This window comes from Lathamus discolor, chromosome 10 (genome assembly GCF_037157495.1).
Source record: "Lathamus discolor isolate bLatDis1 chromosome 10, bLatDis1.hap1, whole genome shotgun sequence".
NCBI classification, from domain to species: domain Eukaryota; kingdom Metazoa; phylum Chordata; class Aves; order Psittaciformes; family Psittacidae; genus Lathamus; species Lathamus discolor.
Window position 1 is genome coordinate 10,869,090 of NC_088893.1, and position 20,373 is coordinate 10,889,462.

The following is a 20,373-nucleotide window of genomic DNA, read 5'->3' on the forward strand; positions in this document are numbered from 1 at the left end:
TCATGAAAGGGAGGTCCTGAAAGCAAGCACTGAAATACCCACTCTGCTAGCTACTGCAGTAGGCAGAGAGCTTCTTGCTAGTGTCTTCCCATGAACAGAAACTGTGAGTCTGCAGCAAACACTGATCAGGTTGATGACTGTAGGGCTTTTTTACCCCTCCTGATAGGCATCCGCTCAGTTAGCGTGGAAAACAACTGGTAGCAGTTTCATTCACAATTAGTGTACCCAGGCGTTTGCTTGTTGAAGAGACTGGAGGAACCCAGCTACTGCAAATGAGGAATCCAGGTTCCGGATCAGTAAGGAGCAGGGTGGGTGGCAATATGCAGTGGCTGGCAGTGAAGATGATTTGGGAAACACATCTTTCTCTCACAGCGTACTCAGAAAATTCATCTGATGTTGTAGGTGGACTAATGAGCAGAGATCTTATTTTGTTGTTATTTGTCATGCTTCTAAAGAAGAAAATTTGCTTGGTCAAAAACCACTGACAGCAATCCACTCTCACTCCCATGTATCAATACGTAGACTTTGACTGATACAAATCTCTTGCCTTGGGCCCCTTTTCCTTCCTTCCTCCTCCTGAGGGAGGCTGTAGGCTGAGTAATGCAATTTCACACAATTATATGCAGTGAGCGCACTGTGCAGAGTGGTAAACATTGATCAGGTTGGTCCTGCCAGGCCTGTAATCAGATGCCTAATGCAGCTTCCTGTTCCATTGAACAGTGATTTCCTTTGATCGTGGAGCTGTGCTTCATTCATCCACTCCTGTAGATGGGTCAGTAGCCTTGTATGTCATTGCTGACGTGAGTGATGTCATATCCCTTGGTGAGAGCAGGCATCAGATTGAACTGACTCAGTACCAGTGAATCAATGGACACAAAGGAAAGCTCTTTGTGAGCTGAAGAAATATCTTGCTCCTTACTGTGAGAATGGTCAGAGACTGGAACAGGTTCACCAGGGTGTTGTGGAGTCTCCATCCTTGAAGATACTCAAAAACAACTAGATCTGGCCCTGAGCAGCCTGCTGTCACTGACCCTGCTTTGAGCAGGGGAGTTGGACGGGGTGATCTCAGAAGTCCCTGCCAGCCTCAACTATTCTGCGCTTATGTGAAGATAGCACATTACTCTAAATATTTACTTTCAGAGAGTCCTTGTCCTCTTTGTTCTGCAGACTGCTGAATTACTTGGATGTTGACTCCCTTTTAGGTTTGCTGAAACTGCAAACAAAGAGCTTGAATAAAACTGTTTGCTAATTTAGAGGTGTATGAGATTTCATGTTTTGAAAGAACACTTTGAACTTGTCGGTGATTCTGCCTTCTCTTCTGTTTTGGAAACTCTGGAGTTCCCACACTGTAACTGAGAGAATTTGTCTTGTTATGAATCACCTGCAAAAGAGTATGTTTTAGAAACAAAAAAACCATCAAAGGCCATCCAGTGTTAGGCTTTCTGATCTGCAGTAAACAGCTCAAGTGATAAGTCTGTTGTGGGAAGGCTTGAAGGCTGTGACTCTTACTTAAAATTAATAGCTGACTTATTTCTCTCTATTGTTATTTGCAGCTTCTCAGGCTTTGATATTCTTCTCTAACTGGTTCTCCTTCTTTTTGTCAGAGTGTTTTTAGACAGCCTGATACAAGCTTTTGAACCACACAGGCAGCCACAAGCTGTAGTGGCTTTGCATGTGAGGATCTTGTATGCAGCTTTCCTAATAGCCTTTCTGTCTGACCAAGCCTGTGACTTGTAATTTGAAAGCCAGTGATCTTGCATGTTGTAGGAGGCTATGAATGAGACCAGCCCATTGCCATGCCAGTTTGAAGCCTGGGAAGGTTACATGATTTAGTGATAAATGCTTTAGGGAAGCCAGCTTGTAATAACACTGGGGGCTTGAGGGTAGGGGAAGATTCTGCCTCTCAAAAACCTTTTAGTCTAGTAAACATGTGAATCAACTGTAGCTGCAACTCAATTTTGGCTTTCTTCAAGTCCTTCAAGTTTTACAGAGCAGATATAAAATAGCCCATAGTAGCCAAACATTAATTTAGGCTCTTCCCACATGATTTCTGCTGAAACGTCAGTATCACTTCTGGGGCTGAAGGCTTTCTGGAATAGGAGTGGATTTACTGCAGGATTCCTAGTTGCTTTTGGATTGTAAAAAGGCCTTTTCTTAATAAAAAAAAAAAAAGGTTTGAGGTTTATTAGGGAAGACGGCGTAGATCACATTACAGAAGAGATGGAAAATACCAGCTCTGCTTCCGACCACCGGGGCTCAAGTGGCCAATTCTTCTAGGAAAGAGGCAGCTCAGGGAGATGAAGTGTTAGGGTATTTTGGTGGAGAAGAGCAGGCAATCTCAAACACAAGCAAAGAAGAAGCCAACTGGGGGGTTGTTGGGGCTTTCTGTTATGAATGGTTTTGTAATTTCAGAAGTTGCAGTGAATGCACTATAGAAGGTATTTCAGATATGCGTAGCAACCCTTCCAGTTGGTCAAAATCTGTAGGAACGAAGGAGCCAAGAACAGTCCACTGCAGTTTACTGGGGTGCGGTTTGTATAGAACAACATATCCACTGCTGTGGGCTTCTCTGGAAAGAAGTGAAGAAGTTGCTCATTCCTTTTCCTCAATAAAAATCTCTTCTTTCAGGCAGCATTGCAAGTCCTGTGCCGTTCAGCCAGTCGTGCCATTGTTGTCCATTTTCCACCAGATGCTTGTGTTGTGTTTGCAGCCCTTCCCACCACTGTGTACTGTGTTTGTGATGCCAGCACACGGCCATTCTGACAGACCTGACCAATGTGGTGACAACTTGGCCATGTTTGGGTATGTAGGCAGAGCAGCAGCACATGCCCTGCCTGGCTGACAGTTGGCATCTGGCTGGACAGGAGCAGTCTGACTTCTTGAGAGAGGGGCCTGCAACTAGGGCAGCTGCTGTAGCAATCCTGCTATTCAACAGTCAGCGTGGATGCATAGTTTGCATGCACATGTTGTATGCACACATGGTAACGTTATCCAGAAATACTCTGTGCTGTTTAGAGGCTGGAGTTTTAAATACACATCAGGAAATATCAAAGTTATGATTCACATGGCATCTGTAACAAGACCCGTTCCTTGCACTTCATAGCAGTTTGCTCCATTGAATAATAAATACTAATAATTTTATGCCTTAATATAGACATAAATCCACATTCTCAGTCTGTATGATGTGTTAAACTGCGTTTCTTTCATTTTTTGTGGGGTGGGGAGGAAGAGTCAGGACTACATAGATGGGGTATGTATCAGAAGGGTTATGTATGAAAAGGTTAGGTTGTCGAAGCTAGTGTAGGAAAAAAAATTGGCGGTTTCCCATCTTTCTGGGATTACTGATTAGCCAACAGCAATGTGTTTCAGTGCGTCTAACACAAGCAACCTTTGATATATTGATTATGTTATCATATTAGAGTTTTAAGAGAACTGTCTTAGATGGTCCTTTGAGCTCTGTGGGAACATCACAGTGCTTTTGCAGTTAAGCTAAGTTTTATGCATGAATTGTTTTATTCTGTCTGATCCTAGCCTTTAATCTGCTTTTCCAAATATAATGCAGTTGTCAAATGTCGGTGGCAGGAACTGCACATTTGCATGGAAGCAAGTAAAGGCCTTCACTATGAAATAAGTAGCTGAAGCACTGCGTGCATAAATTCTTATGTTGGGAACATCGTATACGCCTGCAGCTCCATGCTAAGGAGTTATGCTCGTATTCTACAGCTGAAAAAATGCTGGCTCTAGAGACAGTTCAGTGCATAAGACTTTCACATGAGTCTCACACCAGAGATACCCCCCTGCCCTGAAAATGTGTGTGTACAAGAATACACGAGTGACCACACTACCTAGGTCAGTGCAGATGTCTGTGCAGCCCAGTGTCCCCTTGCCAGGAGTGGCCACCAGCCGATGCCTGAGAAAGAGCATGAGGACAGGTCAAACACTTCACCAGGCTTTGGGCAGTTGGCAGTTCTGAACTTCCTGAGCTGGGGATGGTTCTTTTGTGTTTAGTAGGCCTCAAGGGATTTATTCTTCAGGGCATGTATGATTCCCTCTTGAAATGTTACAGACTCTCAGAATTTAGTTGGGAGTTGTGTAAAGGAAAAACCTCCTCTTGTTTTCAACCTCCCCCTTCCCTCCTATTCCCATACTTGAAGAGGCAGTGAATGGTTGTTCCCCATTCATCTCCTTGGGGCTGCTCATGATTTTATATACCCATCTCATCTCCACCCTCAGTAATCTCCTTTTAAAGGCTGAAAGCTGACTATGAAGTTTAAAGACTGGCAAAGCATTGAGGAGCTTTGAAAGTCAATCCCTGTCGAGCTTTCCAGGGCATTCTTGCAGGATTTTTTTAGATGTAGGTTAGTGGAATTTTACTGGACTGTATTTGGCAAGTATTGTCACAAGCCTTCACTGCGAGAGCTGAATTGGAAAGTGAACTTGAGGGAGCAAATACATTGTATAATGGAAACAGAGAAGATAATGATATAAATGGCAGAGTTAAAAACTCAGAAGAAAGAAAGCTGCAGGAGAGAATTTACAGTTAGTAGTGCCAGGCTTGCATAGATGTGCTGGAGAGCAGAGAGGTGTAGCTGATGGAAAGCCTTTACAGGATGACAACAAGCAGAGAGGAATATGGGAAGCAATTAAAGAAGAAAAGGTTGTCTCTGTTGCAAACGCTCTCCCCTGCACACTGCCAAAGATCAGAGATCTTGTGTCTGTGCTTTTGGGTGATTAACAGTAAGAAACACTGGATAAACTAGTCTTGTGCCTAGGTTACTTTTTTTGCGCTCTTACATAGGTATAGATGTTCTCATAAGACTTTGCTGCTGTGCTTTAAGACCTTTCTCCTCCCCCATTCTGTGGTGCACTGTAGTGGTGGCTTAGCTGTGTTACAACAGTGTTGTTCTCTTGACAGCCAAGTTTCCACTTGGAACCACTTGTGTAACCATCTGAGGTTTCTCTTTAGAAATGAATATCCCCTCTTGCTTGCCATTTTCCTACTGGTCTTTGTGCATTTTCTTTCTTTCTTCATCCTAGCTAATGGATTTTTTTGACATCTCTTTTAATCCCTTGCACTTTTCACAGGGTCAGTAAATTAATCTACTGTTGAAATTACTGTGATGAGGAAGGGGAAGCAACGCATTTCTCTTTCCTCAAAACTATACACTGACTAATCTGAAGAGTGAGGCACAAGGCATTAGGTCGCTCCAGTCTGTCTCGGTATTTGCCTTAAGTACCTCCTCTTTCCTTCCCTTACCTCTCACATTCCCTACCAAAGGAGTTTGTACAGACGTTAATTGTGTGATAAAATTGCTCCCTAGCCAGTTGTTGCTTGAGCTTCCTAGAGAAATGGATGTTCAGAATGCATAGGTCATGTGGAATAAAGTTGAGGAACAGCGTTTTTCTTGCGTATTTCTCAATCCTAATTAGTGGCTATAGTAAAGTGGTCATTTCCAAAGAGTGCTTGGTCATTGCAACTCTGCTGGGATTGAGGAGTGAGCCAGATAGTACCTTGTCACAGCCCTGGCATAGCATGCCATTTCCTGGTTTACTCTTTCATATACTGATTCATGGTGAACTTGGTAATTTTATTTATAACAGATACACAATGCAGGCCTGTCTCCTTGAGCTGGCACATCCCTGACTGGATGACTTCAGTCATCCCTGCTCAAGAGGATTTACAGCCGTGCCTCCTTCCAGCCCCTTCTGAGTGGGCCAGTGAGCTTGTCACTGCTGTGTGAATGTCCCTGTAAAATGTTCTGAATAGTTTCCTGGTGAAGAGTAACCAGGAATATAACAGTTACTTTGGGTTCTAGGTTGGCATTCTTAGGAAAGACATGGGACTTCTTGTCCAGGTACATTGCAGTTCCTTCACTGGGAATTTTCCTTCTTTGAAGAGTCAATATATCAGCAAATTGAAAAATGGATCACACGTTAGCTAGAGTAGTCCATTATAACCATGTCTCTGCTGTGCCAGCTCTGTCTAGTGGATACTGCAGGCTGAGATGACTTACACGCAGACTTAGAACTTGACAAAGAAGCACAGTGTCTCCTAATTCACAAACCACTGTATGCTTTTGAAGGAAGGAGATGTTGATTCTTTTTCCTTTAAGGAGGTTTTAGTAGTAATAACATTACATTTGGAGTAGGGGCTCCAAAGAGGTTGTTCTGTCAAGGAGGAGGGAATGCTAGCAGACCAACATTGTGTGCTGGTGATGGAGGATGCAGGAGCCATGTGTTGGGGTGGCATATCCATGGGGGGAATAATACACCTGTGTGAAAACAGTTTTTGTCTGTGATAGAGATATGAGACTAACGTTTTCCTTGCTTTGCCTCTTTTCCAGTCTCTGTCTGCTGCTGTCTCTTTATACTCTTTCTCTTCCTGTCTGAGCTCACCGGATTCATAGCCACTGAAATGTAAGTAAAAGTCATGTTTTCCTTTGTTTGAGTGTATATGCATATATGATTCTTTACAGTTTTACTCAGATACTTGGAAAAATGCCTGTAATTACACTAGGTCAGTTAGTTATCTAATGGGATTTAAATTCCTTTTGGTCAAGCCTGAATTTTCATTCATTCATTCAAGTTTTTAATTTACTAAGGTATGCTAGGAAAATTTGGTTCTGAAATACTTCTGATGGAGAAAACTGCTTGATCCCTTACCAGCTGCATGCTGGATTTCTCTGCTGAGCACAATAGATATTTTTCATGTGACCACAGATTACATCAAATTCTTCTGATCCTTTTCAGTTCTCTGGTGATCAGGTGTAAGGCAGCGTGAATGCTAAGATGATCAGTGCCGCTCCGTTGTAGTTTCCCTCTTCTTTCTTAGGCTGTTGATGTCTTGTTCTCATCTGAGATTCAGTTCCTCTCTCCTCCTGAATAGGCACTCTACTCTGTACTTGTTTGATTCAAAGTGATTCTCAAAAATTAGTGTGATTTTCATTGGTGTTACCATATGTTTAAATGTGTGGTGCCTACTGGCTGAATTCATGTGGTCTGGCCTCTGAGACAATATAGGCCCATTGCAGATATGGTGGGATCTCTGATGTTTTCTTTTCCCCTTGCTTCCCTGGGGATAAAATGGGCATCACATTCTGCCTGTCTTTACTGGATATTTTTGGAGAGGCTTTTGGAAAAATTAATTGTATAAAATATGATTTATTATTAATGTTGATAGTACCTTTATTTGATTTCAGAGCTGAATCTCTCATACATGCAGATAGCTTAATTCACATGTGATTTTACCATATTCCTTTTCCCTGTTGAGCCTTACCTGGAAACTTAGTTAACAGGTTTTGTGCCTGAAGACAGGTTGTTCCAGGTAACCTCTTTGGGACCTTTCTTTGAGCGAAATGGAAATAATTTCCACTTTAAAAAAGTGCTCACAGAACAAGTATTTTAGTTAATCACATTTCTTTTCTCCAGTTCTCGTACTTCTTTTGCCTTGAAGTAAACTTTTCTTAGTAACTATTAACAGAGGTACCTTTGGTACCACAGGTACCAGAGTTCTAGGAAGCATTCTCCATCATCCTGCTGATGTGGCAGTGAGCTCACTAGACTGTGATGCACAGTTCCTGGATAGTTGGGAAGGGTGGAACTTCTGTCAGACTTACGTGATGGTCCAGATAGCAACAGATGTCACTGCTGAGCAAAAAGCTCTGAAACACGTTGGGTTCACATGCTGTATGTAGATTGACCATGCTTTACGTGGCTTCTGATAACTACAGGTGGCTTTTGCATTGTTTTTGTGCAGCTCAGACTTGGGTCAAGAATATTATTTCAAGAATAACTTTAACTTTGAGTAATGTTTAACCTTAAGACAGTAGCGTAATCCAGCTTTAGCTAATTTTTACACCCATTGCACGTTTACTTCAGAGATGGTATCTTAGGTTTCTTACTCACCCACTGTTTCTTTGATTTAGTTCCATGCATCTGCTTGTAAAATGCTAGGGTCACCTTATCAACCCACTTCTCTCAGGAGCTGAGTTGTCTTGGTTGTCTTGTTTTAAAAAATAGAGTAAAGCTACACAGATGACTTCAAGTAAAAGAGTACTTTTTCTTGCTCTCATCCAGGATCTCATTCTCTCATCTGGTTTTCTTTTTAATTAATGCTTTACCAGAGGAATTAGTAATATTTACCTAATTAGTTGACTGCACATGCCTTTATGTAGTGGTAGTTTCCTCACTAGAGATTTCTTTTCGAGCAGCAAAAACTGTATGATTCTCTGAGGCCTCTTCATGGTCTTTTCTTAACAAGATGATGCATTTTCCGCAAGGATGTTAGAGCTGCTATAAGTTCCTGCATGCTCAGCTGACAGGTTTCTCATTAAAACATCAGAGAGATGGTAACCGCTTTTCCCAGCAGGAACTGAGCTTGTAAGCAATAAAGCAGTAAAATTTTAGAGAGGATGTCATGGGAGACACTGAGACAAATGAATGCAGGAAACTGATTAGTCATGGACCATCCAACACAATAGCTTGCAGAATATGAAAACCTTGTTCTAATGAATTATAGGTCGTCAAAATCTCTCCTGCTGGAAACAGGTCACCCACAGAATTTGTGAAGTGGCTCCCCCAGTAACAGCGGAAATAGTTCAGAAAGTCACATAAGACAATGCTTGCTTCCCGGTTCGGCAACTTCTCAAGTAGAAGTAAACTTTTCTTTTTCCATTTCTTACTCATTGCTTTCTCTTCTGGGAAGCACAGTACCTTAAAGGTGTTCAAAGATGTTGGGAACTTCTTGTATTTCCCCCTCAAGTGTGTCTAACTGGCAGTGCATTGCGAGGTAGTTTAGTCTCATCGGTCGGAATAAGGGTGCAGAAGTGTGGAGCTGTATGTGGTCGGGAACAGTATGAGAACTTTGTGCCACCATTTAAACTGGGTGGTAGCAAATAACAGGGGACATACTATCTCACAAAGGTAAAGCCTTGTTTGCCCATGAATCAAATACTCTTGAAGATACGGAATATTCCTTACATGCACACTTTTCAATTCCCATGAACTTTTATTGCACGCTTAGAGTTTCTTTTGTATTAAAAGTCTTCTACAACAGATACCTCTCCCACCTTGAAGTTTCCTAGGGTCAGCCAGGATTTGAATGATTTAATGGAGTGTGCACATGTAAGAGGAGAGCTTTCCTTCTTTGCCAGTGCCAGTTGTACTATGAGACTGCAGCAGTTTTTTCTCCTCTTTTGCCTTATTTCCCTTAAAGCAGTCATGCGCTTGACAAAGCTGGATTGCGTGGGAATAGCTGTGCATTTTTGATGGCAAGGTGAAATCGAGAGCAGTTGGCCTGGTGCCTTACATCAGAGACGTACGAGGTTTGCTGATGTGGACTCATGCTTACCTCATAGCCCTATTATGCTGAGTAATTGTGCGTGATGTGTGTGTATCGACAGCCTGCTTCAGGGCAAGTCAGCAGCAACCTCAACAGCAGTGGTACCCACAGGATTAACTGCCTAACTCTCACCAGTGGGAGGTTTCTTTGGTATCTGCATCTGAAGTGAAACGGTGGTGTGGTGGTTTGAACTCTTGTTGCAACATGAGAAAATAAAGTCTGCTCCACACCATGCTAACCCTAATACTTGCTGTTGGACTTTCTTCTACATTCATATGACTGTAGCAACTTAAATTCCTGGTATTACTAGAAATCTCGGTTTGGTCACTCTTGCCCAACTTCAAAGCTGTTTTTCCTTGACCAGCCCATTGTCTTAGCATTTATAGTTGCAACTGCTAAAGGCTTGTCTGGGTGGCAGAAAGCCAAGAAATTACACCCTCATCTCGAGGATAACAGTCGTAACACTAAACCCAAACAGATTACCTATGTGGGGAAGACAGTGAGCATCACAGCAGCTATGTCATGACTCGTGTGGGCATTTCTAATGAGCACTAAGATTGCGTCTGTGTGAGGGAGTTTATTTCATTTAGGAAGTCGAACTAAGACACTGCGCATTAGAGCAGACATGGGAAGCTCATGTGGCTCTGTAAATGCACATCCTATTTTGCTGCTGACTAGCTTCCTGTGTAGACAAGCCCTGAGCAGGGTAGAAAACTTCTAGTTTCTCATCTTATGTATGTATTGCATGACCCTAACAGGCAGTTCTCTGAGCAGCCATGAAGGAAATCAAAGGTTGGTTCTTAGGTGGGGCTACATCCTTTTCAGTACAATGAAGAGCTGGTGAGGGAAGAAGTTCTTTCTTTCTTTGCTCTGCTGCAACCCATTGTTGCCATTAAGGGGATGATGAGTTGAACTCTGGAAACAAAGGGTCTTGATTATTTTTTCCCACATCTCTGTCCAGACTGAGAGTGAAGGCTTAGTCTGGAACAAGAGCCTAGATTAATCTCCTCTATTCTGTAAAAGACAAATAAAGAAAAGGAGGTCTGTGCTCCAAATCTGAACCCTTGCAAAAATGGCAGTATCAAACACAGTTGTCGCACTGAGCAAATGACTTGAGTGGCTGAAGAATTTACGCTAAAGTGTTAAATGTGTCTGGTATTTCCTGGGCAGGATAGGTAGTAGGTTAAGAGTTGAGAGCAGATTAAGGACTAGAAATTGCTGGGCATACCTCAGCAGCCTTCCTCAATCATTGTGCTGTTATGTTGCAAATCAAGAATGAAGAAATGGCCTATCTCTTTTTCTAATTAACTCAGATCAGTGCTAGAAGTTAATAGCTGGCAAGATGATAATCTTGCTGTTTTATCACTGTAATTAGGTCATGAATTATGTTCTGTAGGATCAATAAGAGTTTTCCAAGTATTCCATCATTAAGGAGGAAAGATGTAATTAACTAATCTAATCTGTTGTGCATTGGCAGCCAGGGGAAGGGGTAGGAGGGTATAAATGTGATAGTCGTGGTATGAATGTAGCTCCTCAACAGTAATTAATCTACCACAGCACATTGTAGAAAGCAACAGACTGTTCCTGGCAATGTTTTCTCTTTCTTTCTTTCTTTACTTATTTTAATGTAGTAACAGGCAAGGAACAGTCTGAAGTGACATGTTTGCCATTTGGAAGGCTGTGCCCCCTGCAAGGCAGTTAATTACTTTAGCAGAGTATCTGTAATAAAAATACTGCCTTTGCATAAAAGCATCAGTCATGAGCAATGTCCAGATCATTCATTCATTTAAGGTGGCTGGATCGCTCACTGGGGATACCTGTTTGCTTTCATCTCTATGAAAAACACCTTGGTCAGTGTATAGGCATCACACAGCCCAGCTCCTATGCTGAAGCCAAATCATGTGCAGCACAACTTGACTGTTCATGCAGGCTGCCAGGTACCCCTAATATAAGAGAAAGCAAAACACCAGGAGCTTCTGCGACCAGCATTGCTTGTTTGCACTGGATTCATTTGCATGCCTGAGACTGATCCTGCAGTGAAACAGAATTGTTATCATACCTACCTGCAAAGGCTTTTTTGGTCTTTTGCTCTCCAAGGTACATGGAAAGTGTTTTGTGGCTGTTGGCCCATGAAAATTTCACCTAACAACCTGCATAATCAAGCTGTGTCAGCAGCAGAGTGTGATCCTGGTGCAACAAGAGTTTCTTCTGCTGGAAATAATAACCGTGGAGCAGAAGGGGGGAACACAATACTACAACTCATGTTTTCTGACACCAAACTGGAGGTACAACTCCAACTCCACTGGTTCATCCAGTGGAGGCAGATGAAATGCTGGAGCAAACTAGACCAGCATAGGGAATACAGCCTAATAGTCAGAGGGGAACGGGAGCTGTAATCCTGCTCTTGCTATGGACTGACCTTGAGACACACACTTTTCTGTAGAAGGATGTAATACTTAGCTGCCTACTTCTCAGGGGTGCTAAGAAGCTTAATTAATGTTTGCGTAGTAACATGGAGCTTACCTAATAAACGGTGATATACGTTTGTGAAGTGTTGTTATGCCGTTTGGCCTCATGTACTTGTGTGGGTTAGCAGGAAGCGGAAGGTCGTATCATGATGTCATTTGCAATTTCTGACTCAAATCTACATTGACGTCTTTCGAACTCTTCTTCTCTTCCTGCCTCCTGAAGAACTGTGATTCCTTCCTTTGTAGGACAGTGTGTTTGCTGTGCTTCCCCGCTGAGCCAAGACCTAATCTGGGACAAAGACCTCAATGAAGAACTGATTGAGATTCAGGTCATAGAAGGAAGATTACAAATGGCAGAGCAATAGACACATACACAATTTATTACACAGTAGAGAATTGCTGACCTGCTTGTTGTTTCTTCCCACAAACTGATAAGAAGATGGATTGTTTGTCATGTGTTGGATCTTCTCTGATCCGGCTCACTGAGAAGGTGGTAGTGCTAAAATCTCAGCTTTGGATAGTTGTGTTTCTGGAAGGTGGGTGATGAGAGCCGAAATGGAAAATGGAGCAGGGGCAGCTCACCTGAGAAGGTATTTTGAGAAGCTTTGGGCTCCCTGAAGAAAGAACAGTTCTTTTCCCTTGTAGTCTTAGGATCATGGAGACCAGAGAGTGTCTCCTGGGAGTTGGAGGACAAAGTGAAATGCAGCTTGCTGGAGTAAGTGGCTGTATTTTCTGTATGGCTGATGACTGGGGAGGAGGCTGACTGGTTCTTTGCTGTGAAAGAGGGAGAAGAAAAGCAGGATAAAGCTTGAAGCAGAGAATAGGACAAGGAGGACAGAGGACAAGGAAGATGTATTTAGAGAGCACCCAGGCAGCGTGTGAAGCTCTGAAAGGTCGTTGCAGAGTGTCTGCTCTTATATTCAGAGGGCCGCAGGCTCTTCAGCTGTTGAAGTGCTGAAGTGTCTAATGTCAGGGGCAGGGGCTGCCGGGTGGGAATATTACTGGGGAAGTTTTGTTTCTGGGGAAACAAAGCTGTTGTGTACTCAATTGGAGTCCTAAAGCATGGGGAATAGGTCTGACTTTCTTTGGATAAAATCTTACAGGAATGATGAGCCCTCTTGCGCTGTTTCCCCCTTTCATTCTTTCTTGCATGCCATTTGCATGATCTGCAATCTCAGCCAAAGAGTCCCTCCAACTTTTTCTGTGTAATGCTGCAAGTTTGTAAGCAAATGGGATAAGCAACTGTGAAGCCCAGCAGCACTGCTCAGGAATGTGAAGTATTTCAAAGTGGCTCTTTCTAGAAGTGAAGCAGATTCTTTCTCTGTGGATCACAGTTCCTGCTGCATGAAGAAACTTTCCTCCCTTTCTTGAAACAGTGGTGGGAGCCCCAGCAGGCAGAGGTCGACTTCTTACCCTCACTGTACTTTCACAGCTCTGCCCCTCACCCCTGCTTTATTGTGCCGCTTTTATTCGAGTAGTCCTTAACAGTAACCAGTAAAATGCCAACTCCTACATGCTTAGGCCCTTGGAGGAGGTACCTGACATCTTTGGTTCACAATACAACCCTGTACGCTGCCTCTCTTAAACACCCATAGAAGCAGCTGCGTTTACAGTGTCCTTCTGCCTGACCTCAGGTTTTATTTCCTTTGTGACCATCCCAGTTCACTCTTAAGCACTGTTACTCCTGCGACACTTCATGTTCCAGGAGGGACAGCTATAAGTTAGAGCCAACTTTGTTTCTTCTGCTGGAGATGTTATCCCTTCAGGAAGAGTTCCTACAGGTGGTAAATAGTGCTTTTTCCCAACATCCCAGGATTGTGTGAATAAATAGGAGGAAGATTGTGTACAATTTGGCTTCTTGGCCCTGGGCAGGACGGTAACAAGGGATGTGTGAGTGCCAGTTCTCTGCCAGCTCCATCCAGACTGAGGTGGCAGTGGATCAGGAGGAGATCCTGGAAGGATTAGCCTTGGCCCTGGGAGTCTGCTTTACCTGTGAGGTTTCCAGAATGTATTTTGGGAGTAAAATTTCCAGCTGGTTGAAAATTATGACATTTCTTCTGAGGTTTGTTTGCCCCAGCAAGTGCAGTCTGTGGTGTGTTATCATTGTGCTTTTGGTTCCCCATACTGAAAGGAAACCTCAGTAGCAGAGCTGGTGAGCACTTTGGAGCCCCTGATAAGAAACCTGGGTGGGTTTGTTAGCTTGGACTCTCTGCAAGAGCTGGTGGTGCCAGGAGGAGGCAGTGGCTGGAGCTGGGAGGGAGAAGCAGGGTTCAGCAGGCAGGGTGCTCCATGAAAGGCAGCACTGCAGGTCCAAGGGAGGGAAGGAAGGACAGACTGTCATGAGCTGTCAGATGTCCAAGGAGCGATAGGGTTGTGAAATTGGGAACACGAATAGGAGAAGGGCAGGGGGCTACTAGGTAAAGAGGAGGAGGAGGAAGAGGAAGGAGCCATGAGCCTTGCCCAAGGGACAGGTTAGGAACCGTTGGTCCAGTGACTGGAGTGCAGGACAGGAAACCGGTTTCCTTTATCTTCCACTAATGGGCTGTGTGACGTGGACAGACTGGCCTATTTCTCTTTGCCTCAGTGATCCAGTCTGCAAGCGAGTGACCTCACTGCTTGCCTTCCTGTGTGAGGGCTGCCATAGGCTCCCTTCAGTGCTCAGTTCATCCTTTGACTTCTACCAGCAACCACTTCTCACTCGCTTATCGCTGAACAGCGTATGTGCCTTTGCTTACAGACCATGCCTGACTGCAGGTTTTCTGACAGGTTCCAAGTTGGGAATGAGCAAATACAAATATTGACCTTCCTAGAGCTTCCCTCCAAATAGCTGGGATGTTCAACTGCTGAACCTGCCGTGTTTCTGTGCCAGCCCTGGCATGAATGCTCCTTTCTGGCAGTAATGTGGAGTTGCCCTCAGCACTGGCTGGGCATGGCCCACATCTCAGACAGCAGAGAGCTGGGGTGAAGCCAGGTGCTGTTATGAAACAGGTTGGCTGGAAGCTGGGATCTTGATGGGAGGACTTGGGGAGCACAGGAAGGTGCACTGGTTTGGGGGATTAATGCCTATCCTGGCTGGAGCTACTCCTCACAACCCTATTTGGATATATGACTTAATCCCGATTGCTACCCAATCTGCCAGTAATAAACACGTAGAGGATTTAATGCATTCCACCCAAGAGAAGACGGCTCAGCCAAGAAGCTTCTAACTAGGTCACTGATGAGCAATCTTTCCCCTCCCTCTGTGTCATTTTTATTAATCACTTGAAAAATACGTTGAGTAATGATTGCAAGCAACTTGTCAAGCCAATTAAAAACAGAGAAAGGTAGGGCTGTGAAGCTGAAGACAAATGCTGTGCTGGTTTTAAATGAGTGTCTGTAAACCCTACTGACCTGTGAGTAATTACCTCCAAAAGAATTGGCAGCTGTGTGTTTCTCAGTGTGAAGGTTTGTTTCTTCTCAATTCACAGGGCAAACAGTTCATTATGGTCCAGAGATGGATCACCAGAGCAAAATCACTTTGAATCTGTCTTGTAGCTGCCTTTAGTCAGGTTTGTCTAATAGCATGTCTAATAGACTCTTTGGCAAGGGCTTGTCAAAGGCTTTCATGCACTTTGAGCATTAAATAAGTATAATACAGAGTACTTACAGGTACTTTATTTCATGTAGCTTGCATGAACATAAATTCCCATAGCTTTGTAGTGTGTCTGATTGGAAGATAAAGTATCAAATCTTCATATTTGATGAGGCTGAACAGTGTTGGGCTTTGAGGGAGAAAGAGCTGCTGGGTAATATTGCCATCTTCTTGGTTCAGAGCGGCGAGTTCCCCTGCAGTGGATTCTCTAGGGCTGTTCAAGGAATTCGGCTGTGCTTGCGTTGGGCTTTTTTTGTTTACTTTTTACATGTCAGATGGATTGAATGTGCCAACAATAAATATTTGTATTCCTTTTACTCTGTATCTGTATTCTGTCTTCCGTGAAGAATGTGCCAGCACTGCGGGTGCCATGAAACAACATTACTCTTTGAGAGGCTTGAATAGTGTGTTAGATCCTGCTGTCCAGGATGTTTCTTCCCATCTGTTCCTGGCTCTGATCTTCTTCTCAATTTTAGTTGTTGCTTTTGGTTACCAGTCGTAGATTGAAATGAGATATTAAGGAGAGAGATTTAAGCCATACTGCCTTCTCTTGCCACTGGGTTGTCAACTGGGTGGCAATAACAAAAGGCAGTTAGTTACACAAAGAAGCTTTCCTGTGGGATAGCTGAGAGGGGCCTTTCTCTAAAACTGTGTATGAAACAAAACAAAAAGCATGTGCTTCCTTGCCTCCTAAAAGGAGTAACAGCGCAGGTATGTGGAGGGCTCGCACGCTAGCCTGCCACTACTTCAACATCAGCTTCTCGTTTTGTATCACCTTTGGAAACTCAGGCTAGAGAAGGGGGCAAGAAGCACAAATCGTCTTGTTTAAAGCTTCCTGCACTTGCCAAGCCAGAAGTAAAACTAAGCAGTGGTTGCCTCCATGCAGTTGTGCAGGGCTTTTCCTGCTCTCTGTCTGGTGACTTGCAGCCATTACATAGTGAAACCCCCTCTTCAAGTACCCTTTTTTTCCCTTCCCATGCAAGTTGTTGGTTGTTTTTTTTTTCCCCGTGAAAAGTAGCTCCATGCCTGAACCCACCCATGTTTTCTGTCCTCCAGAGTTAATGAGCTCTATGTGGATGACCCAGACAAAGACAGTGGAGGTAAAATAGAAGTGAATCTAAACATCAGTTTGCCAAACCTGCATTGTGAATGTGAGTACCCCTTTTCACTTATTGGTTTTTCTTTGTATTTTAAACAGCACTTTAAACAGACCCAGCCTGGTACAGTAGCCCTTCTCCTGTAACAGGGTGGATGGAGATCAAGTAGCTGCAGCCTTTTCCAATATCCCATCACTTTCTGTTCCAAGCCAGGACACCTGTTTCCTTGGACCCTGTGCTCGCTTTGCAGCCTGTGTTAGTGGCTGACCTCCCTTGCTGGCTTCTTTCTAAAGATCATTTCCTTTTTTCATAGTGACCTTTTGGTGTCTGGGAGCAAGAAACCTCCCAGGTTTCATTTGTGACTCTGAATACTCCAGCTTGGCTTTTCACAAATCACCTGCCTTGTCTACCTGAAGTTTTTCCATCTGTGTAATTGAGATTGCAGTCAGCTGGCAGGACATGGTATTTGTGTCAAATCGGCAGTCTGAAAAGTATGGTTACAAAGCTCTTTCTGAAGAGCTGGTATGATTATTAGCATTTGACAAATGACATTACTAGCGCAGTTTAGTCAGATGTCTGGAAAAACTATGTGGATTTTTTTCCCAGTGAAAGCAGTGCATGCTTTTCCTGTGCACCCTTCCTGTTACTTCTTTTGTTTTGATTTTTTTATTGTCTCTTCCCACCCATGCAGTAGTTGGACTAGACATCCAAGATGAAATGGGAAGGCACGAAGTGGGTCATATTGACAACTCAATGAAGATACCTCTCAATAACGGAGATGGCTGCAGGTTTGAGGGCCATTTCAGCATCAACAAGGTGAGTAGGAATGACAGCTGAGTGTATGCTGGCTAAGGATATGCTAGCAAGATCCATTTGTAAAATGCTCATGAAAATCTCTGTGCCAATGTCTCTGCTGCAGAGCTGATGTTCATGTCCCTAATCACTGGTAAGGTTATGTCTCTCAATGCTGCAGAACAAGGTGGGAAGAGGAGGCTGCATATAGAAGGAGGCTGACCTATGGAAATGTGTTAGATCCGGCTTTTACTTTGTTCTCCAAACCTGTTAATTGAGATAGCATTGTTTAACACAAGAGAGCAGCTCTATGTTGTAGCCTGTGTTGTCTCTTTCAGTGCAGCAGCCTCATGTTTACGGGATGTATGAACTCCCTACAAATGCCAAATGGCTTTTGTGTTTATTCCTTACGACTTGTGCACCTCCAAAATCTGACTCACTGTGCAGAGGTCTTTGGCAATGGCTCTAAGTGCTCTTTTATTCCAAGAGCCACAGAATGACAGGAATGTTCCTTACTAGAGGGTGCCAACATAACAGAAGCAGCTCCATGCTGAGATGTTTGGAATACATGCATGCGGCCTCTGCGCATGCTTTGTTGGGGTGCTCCACTTCTGTCTCAAAGAATGAAAATGCAGGCCTGGAGGAGGCTCCTCTCTGGGATGGGTGTGTTCAGGATTGAATAATCTTGCTATGTAATGCTGGAGATGACTAGCTGGGGTGGGAGAGGCAGTGGTGGGGCCCGCTGATGTCCTAAGAAGGGCACACCCTTTATTCACGCCACTTCATGTACCACAGGCTACAAAATCCTACTTCCTTCTTTTCCTCCCGGGTCATGTTAAATCGCATCTAAAAATAACAAGCAGAAGCTCCTACTGATTCTGTGGCATGGAAAGGATTAGGGACTTAAAAAGAGGACGTTTCTTTCCTCGGCTCTAAGCCACCAAGATTACTGGCAGCTGATAGTCCACAAAACTGGGAAAGGGCTTCTTGAAAGGTAGTTCTTGTTCTATTAATTCCCAAAGCATAGAGCTGGAATACTTAGGGTTTTGTCTGCTACATGTGGTGTGTTCTGCTCACCAAAGCAACTCAAAAGGGGGCTGCTGTATGAGGCAGTGAGAAGCTCCTTTCACTGCTTAATCTGTGATAGGCCACTAATTGTGTTGTCTCCTGTAGTGGTTGGGACTGCTGTCAGAGAGGAACTGGCCCAGGACTTCAGCCTCTGAAAGCCTCAACCTCTCATGTATGACCTGCAGTCCTTGTCAGAAATTGTATAAGCTTCTGTATGAGCTGGTATCTGGAGTGGGATGTGGCCAGGCTTTGAAACATGACCGGGGATTGCTCTTGGGTGTTGTTCTCAAACCTAAAGAGGGAGAAGATGGTAACACTGTGGTGGTTGTGTGTACTGCTTACTGCAGAGTCTGCCACCCTGTTTACCGAGCTTGTGTATGACACAACTTGTGTCCACACCTGAAAGTGTTCCCAGGAGAACACTGCTGTTCCTCAAGTCATTTAAATTAGCTTTCCTGAAAGCACATGGAACCGGCATGTGGCCTCCCATGGCCCTGCTGGTGAGGTGTCCCCGCAGAGAGCACAATGGATACCAGTTGTATAACTGTCCTCCCACTCTTGTCTTAGGCCATGTCAAATTGCTTCTCAGTGTTGCTTGATTTCCCAACCTCTTCTTGATAGGAAAAAATTCTTGCACCTTCCGTAACAGTGACCGAGCTGAATCTGCTGAAACACTTCACAGAGGCTAGTGACCTGAAAAGTGTGTGCATCCTAGAGTGATCCCATCAGAATGACACCAGGGCTCATTTTCTGTCTTGGAACTGAGTCCTTAGGTGAAATCTGTGGTTTTTTTGAAACTTCGTATTTCCCTCCATTAAAAAAATTAAAACCAGAACATTCTGTGCTTGGAAGGGCTATTGCCAGGGTTAGAAGCTGAAGATCTGGCTTAGTTTGTATGGAAAACCCTATTGGTTTTAGTGGGGTTTTTCTCTCTTATATAAAACTCATTCTTAATGTACAGTCTTCTCAAATGTAAGGTTGCTCATGACCAGTACTACAGTAGGAATAGATCCACAGCTTGCTTGGGTTGTGTTGCAGCAGTGGGCCCATTTACAAATGCTAGATGTGGGAGTAAAACATTAAGCAACTGTTTGTTCCCTGTCAGAGAAATGAATTTTATTTTAATAGGGATGAAAGACATAGCCTTAAGTGTTAGGAATCCCTAAAGCTGGCAGTGATCCACTCATCACCTCCTAGTCAGCAGCAGTGTGAGGGTGCCAGACTCTTGGGCTGTGGGGTGTAACCGATCTCCACTGTGTATGCAGTATGGTGGTGGTGGTGAAGTGCAGGAAGGTAATTCAGAGCCTTTCTCTGACATGCCAGAGGTTGTCCACTGCTAAGTAGATATATCCTGCCAGTCTGGATGCATCCCGGCATTTCTGCTTCATATCACAGAGTCTAGCAATGCCTTGAGGGATAAAATGTGAAATCCTGTCTTCCTTGTCTTGACTAATTTTAGGTCCCTGGTAACTTTCACGTGTCAACGCACAGTGCCACTGCACAGCCTCAGAATCCTGACATGACTCATGTCATCCATAAACTCTCATTTGGGGACAAGTTACAGGTGAGTTCTCTTCCCTGAAAATTCCCTGGCTCTAGGGGAATGAATGCAATGAGAGTGACTTTAATATTAGACAGTTTGATTTTATGGAAGGGCCATGTACAATGTGGAGAGGACATGAGATAGGACTGCCTGGGCAAGTAAGCCCATCCCTTGCATGCATAAAACATCCACTCAGTCCAGAAGAGTTTGCAAACTGTTACATGGCACTTCAGGAGGGAGCAGTGTTCAGTCACAGAATAACTGCCGGTTTTATCTGAAACTGAAAGTGCTTTTGGAAAACTGTGTCATAATCTTCCTGAAAGGAGTAGAAATGAGGATTCTTGTCTTTGCAAAATGCTATGCAGTACTGTTTTCAGTATTAATACAGTAATCAAATCTTGACTGCCTTTCAGAGGTGCAGTGAATGTACTAAG

The 20,373-nt window shown here is 43.8% G+C and overlaps 1 protein-coding gene across 2 annotated transcripts in view; it reads left to right on the plus strand.

Moving 5' to 3' along the window:
• Nucleotides 1-20,373, plus strand: part of ERGIC1 (endoplasmic reticulum-golgi intermediate compartment 1) — a 58,184-nt gene that overhangs the window by 22,466 nt on the left and 15,345 nt on the right. For both annotated transcript variants that reach the window (XM_065690856.1, XM_065690855.1), the window contains 4 exons: nucleotides 6,345-6,417; nucleotides 16,496-16,590; nucleotides 17,228-17,352; nucleotides 19,856-19,960. In XM_065690856.1, the coding sequence (XP_065546928.1) occupies nucleotides 6,345-6,417; nucleotides 16,496-16,590; nucleotides 17,228-17,352; nucleotides 19,856-19,960 (398 nt within the window). The remainder of the gene's footprint in view (nucleotides 1-6,344; nucleotides 6,418-16,495; nucleotides 16,591-17,227; nucleotides 17,353-19,855; nucleotides 19,961-20,373) is intronic.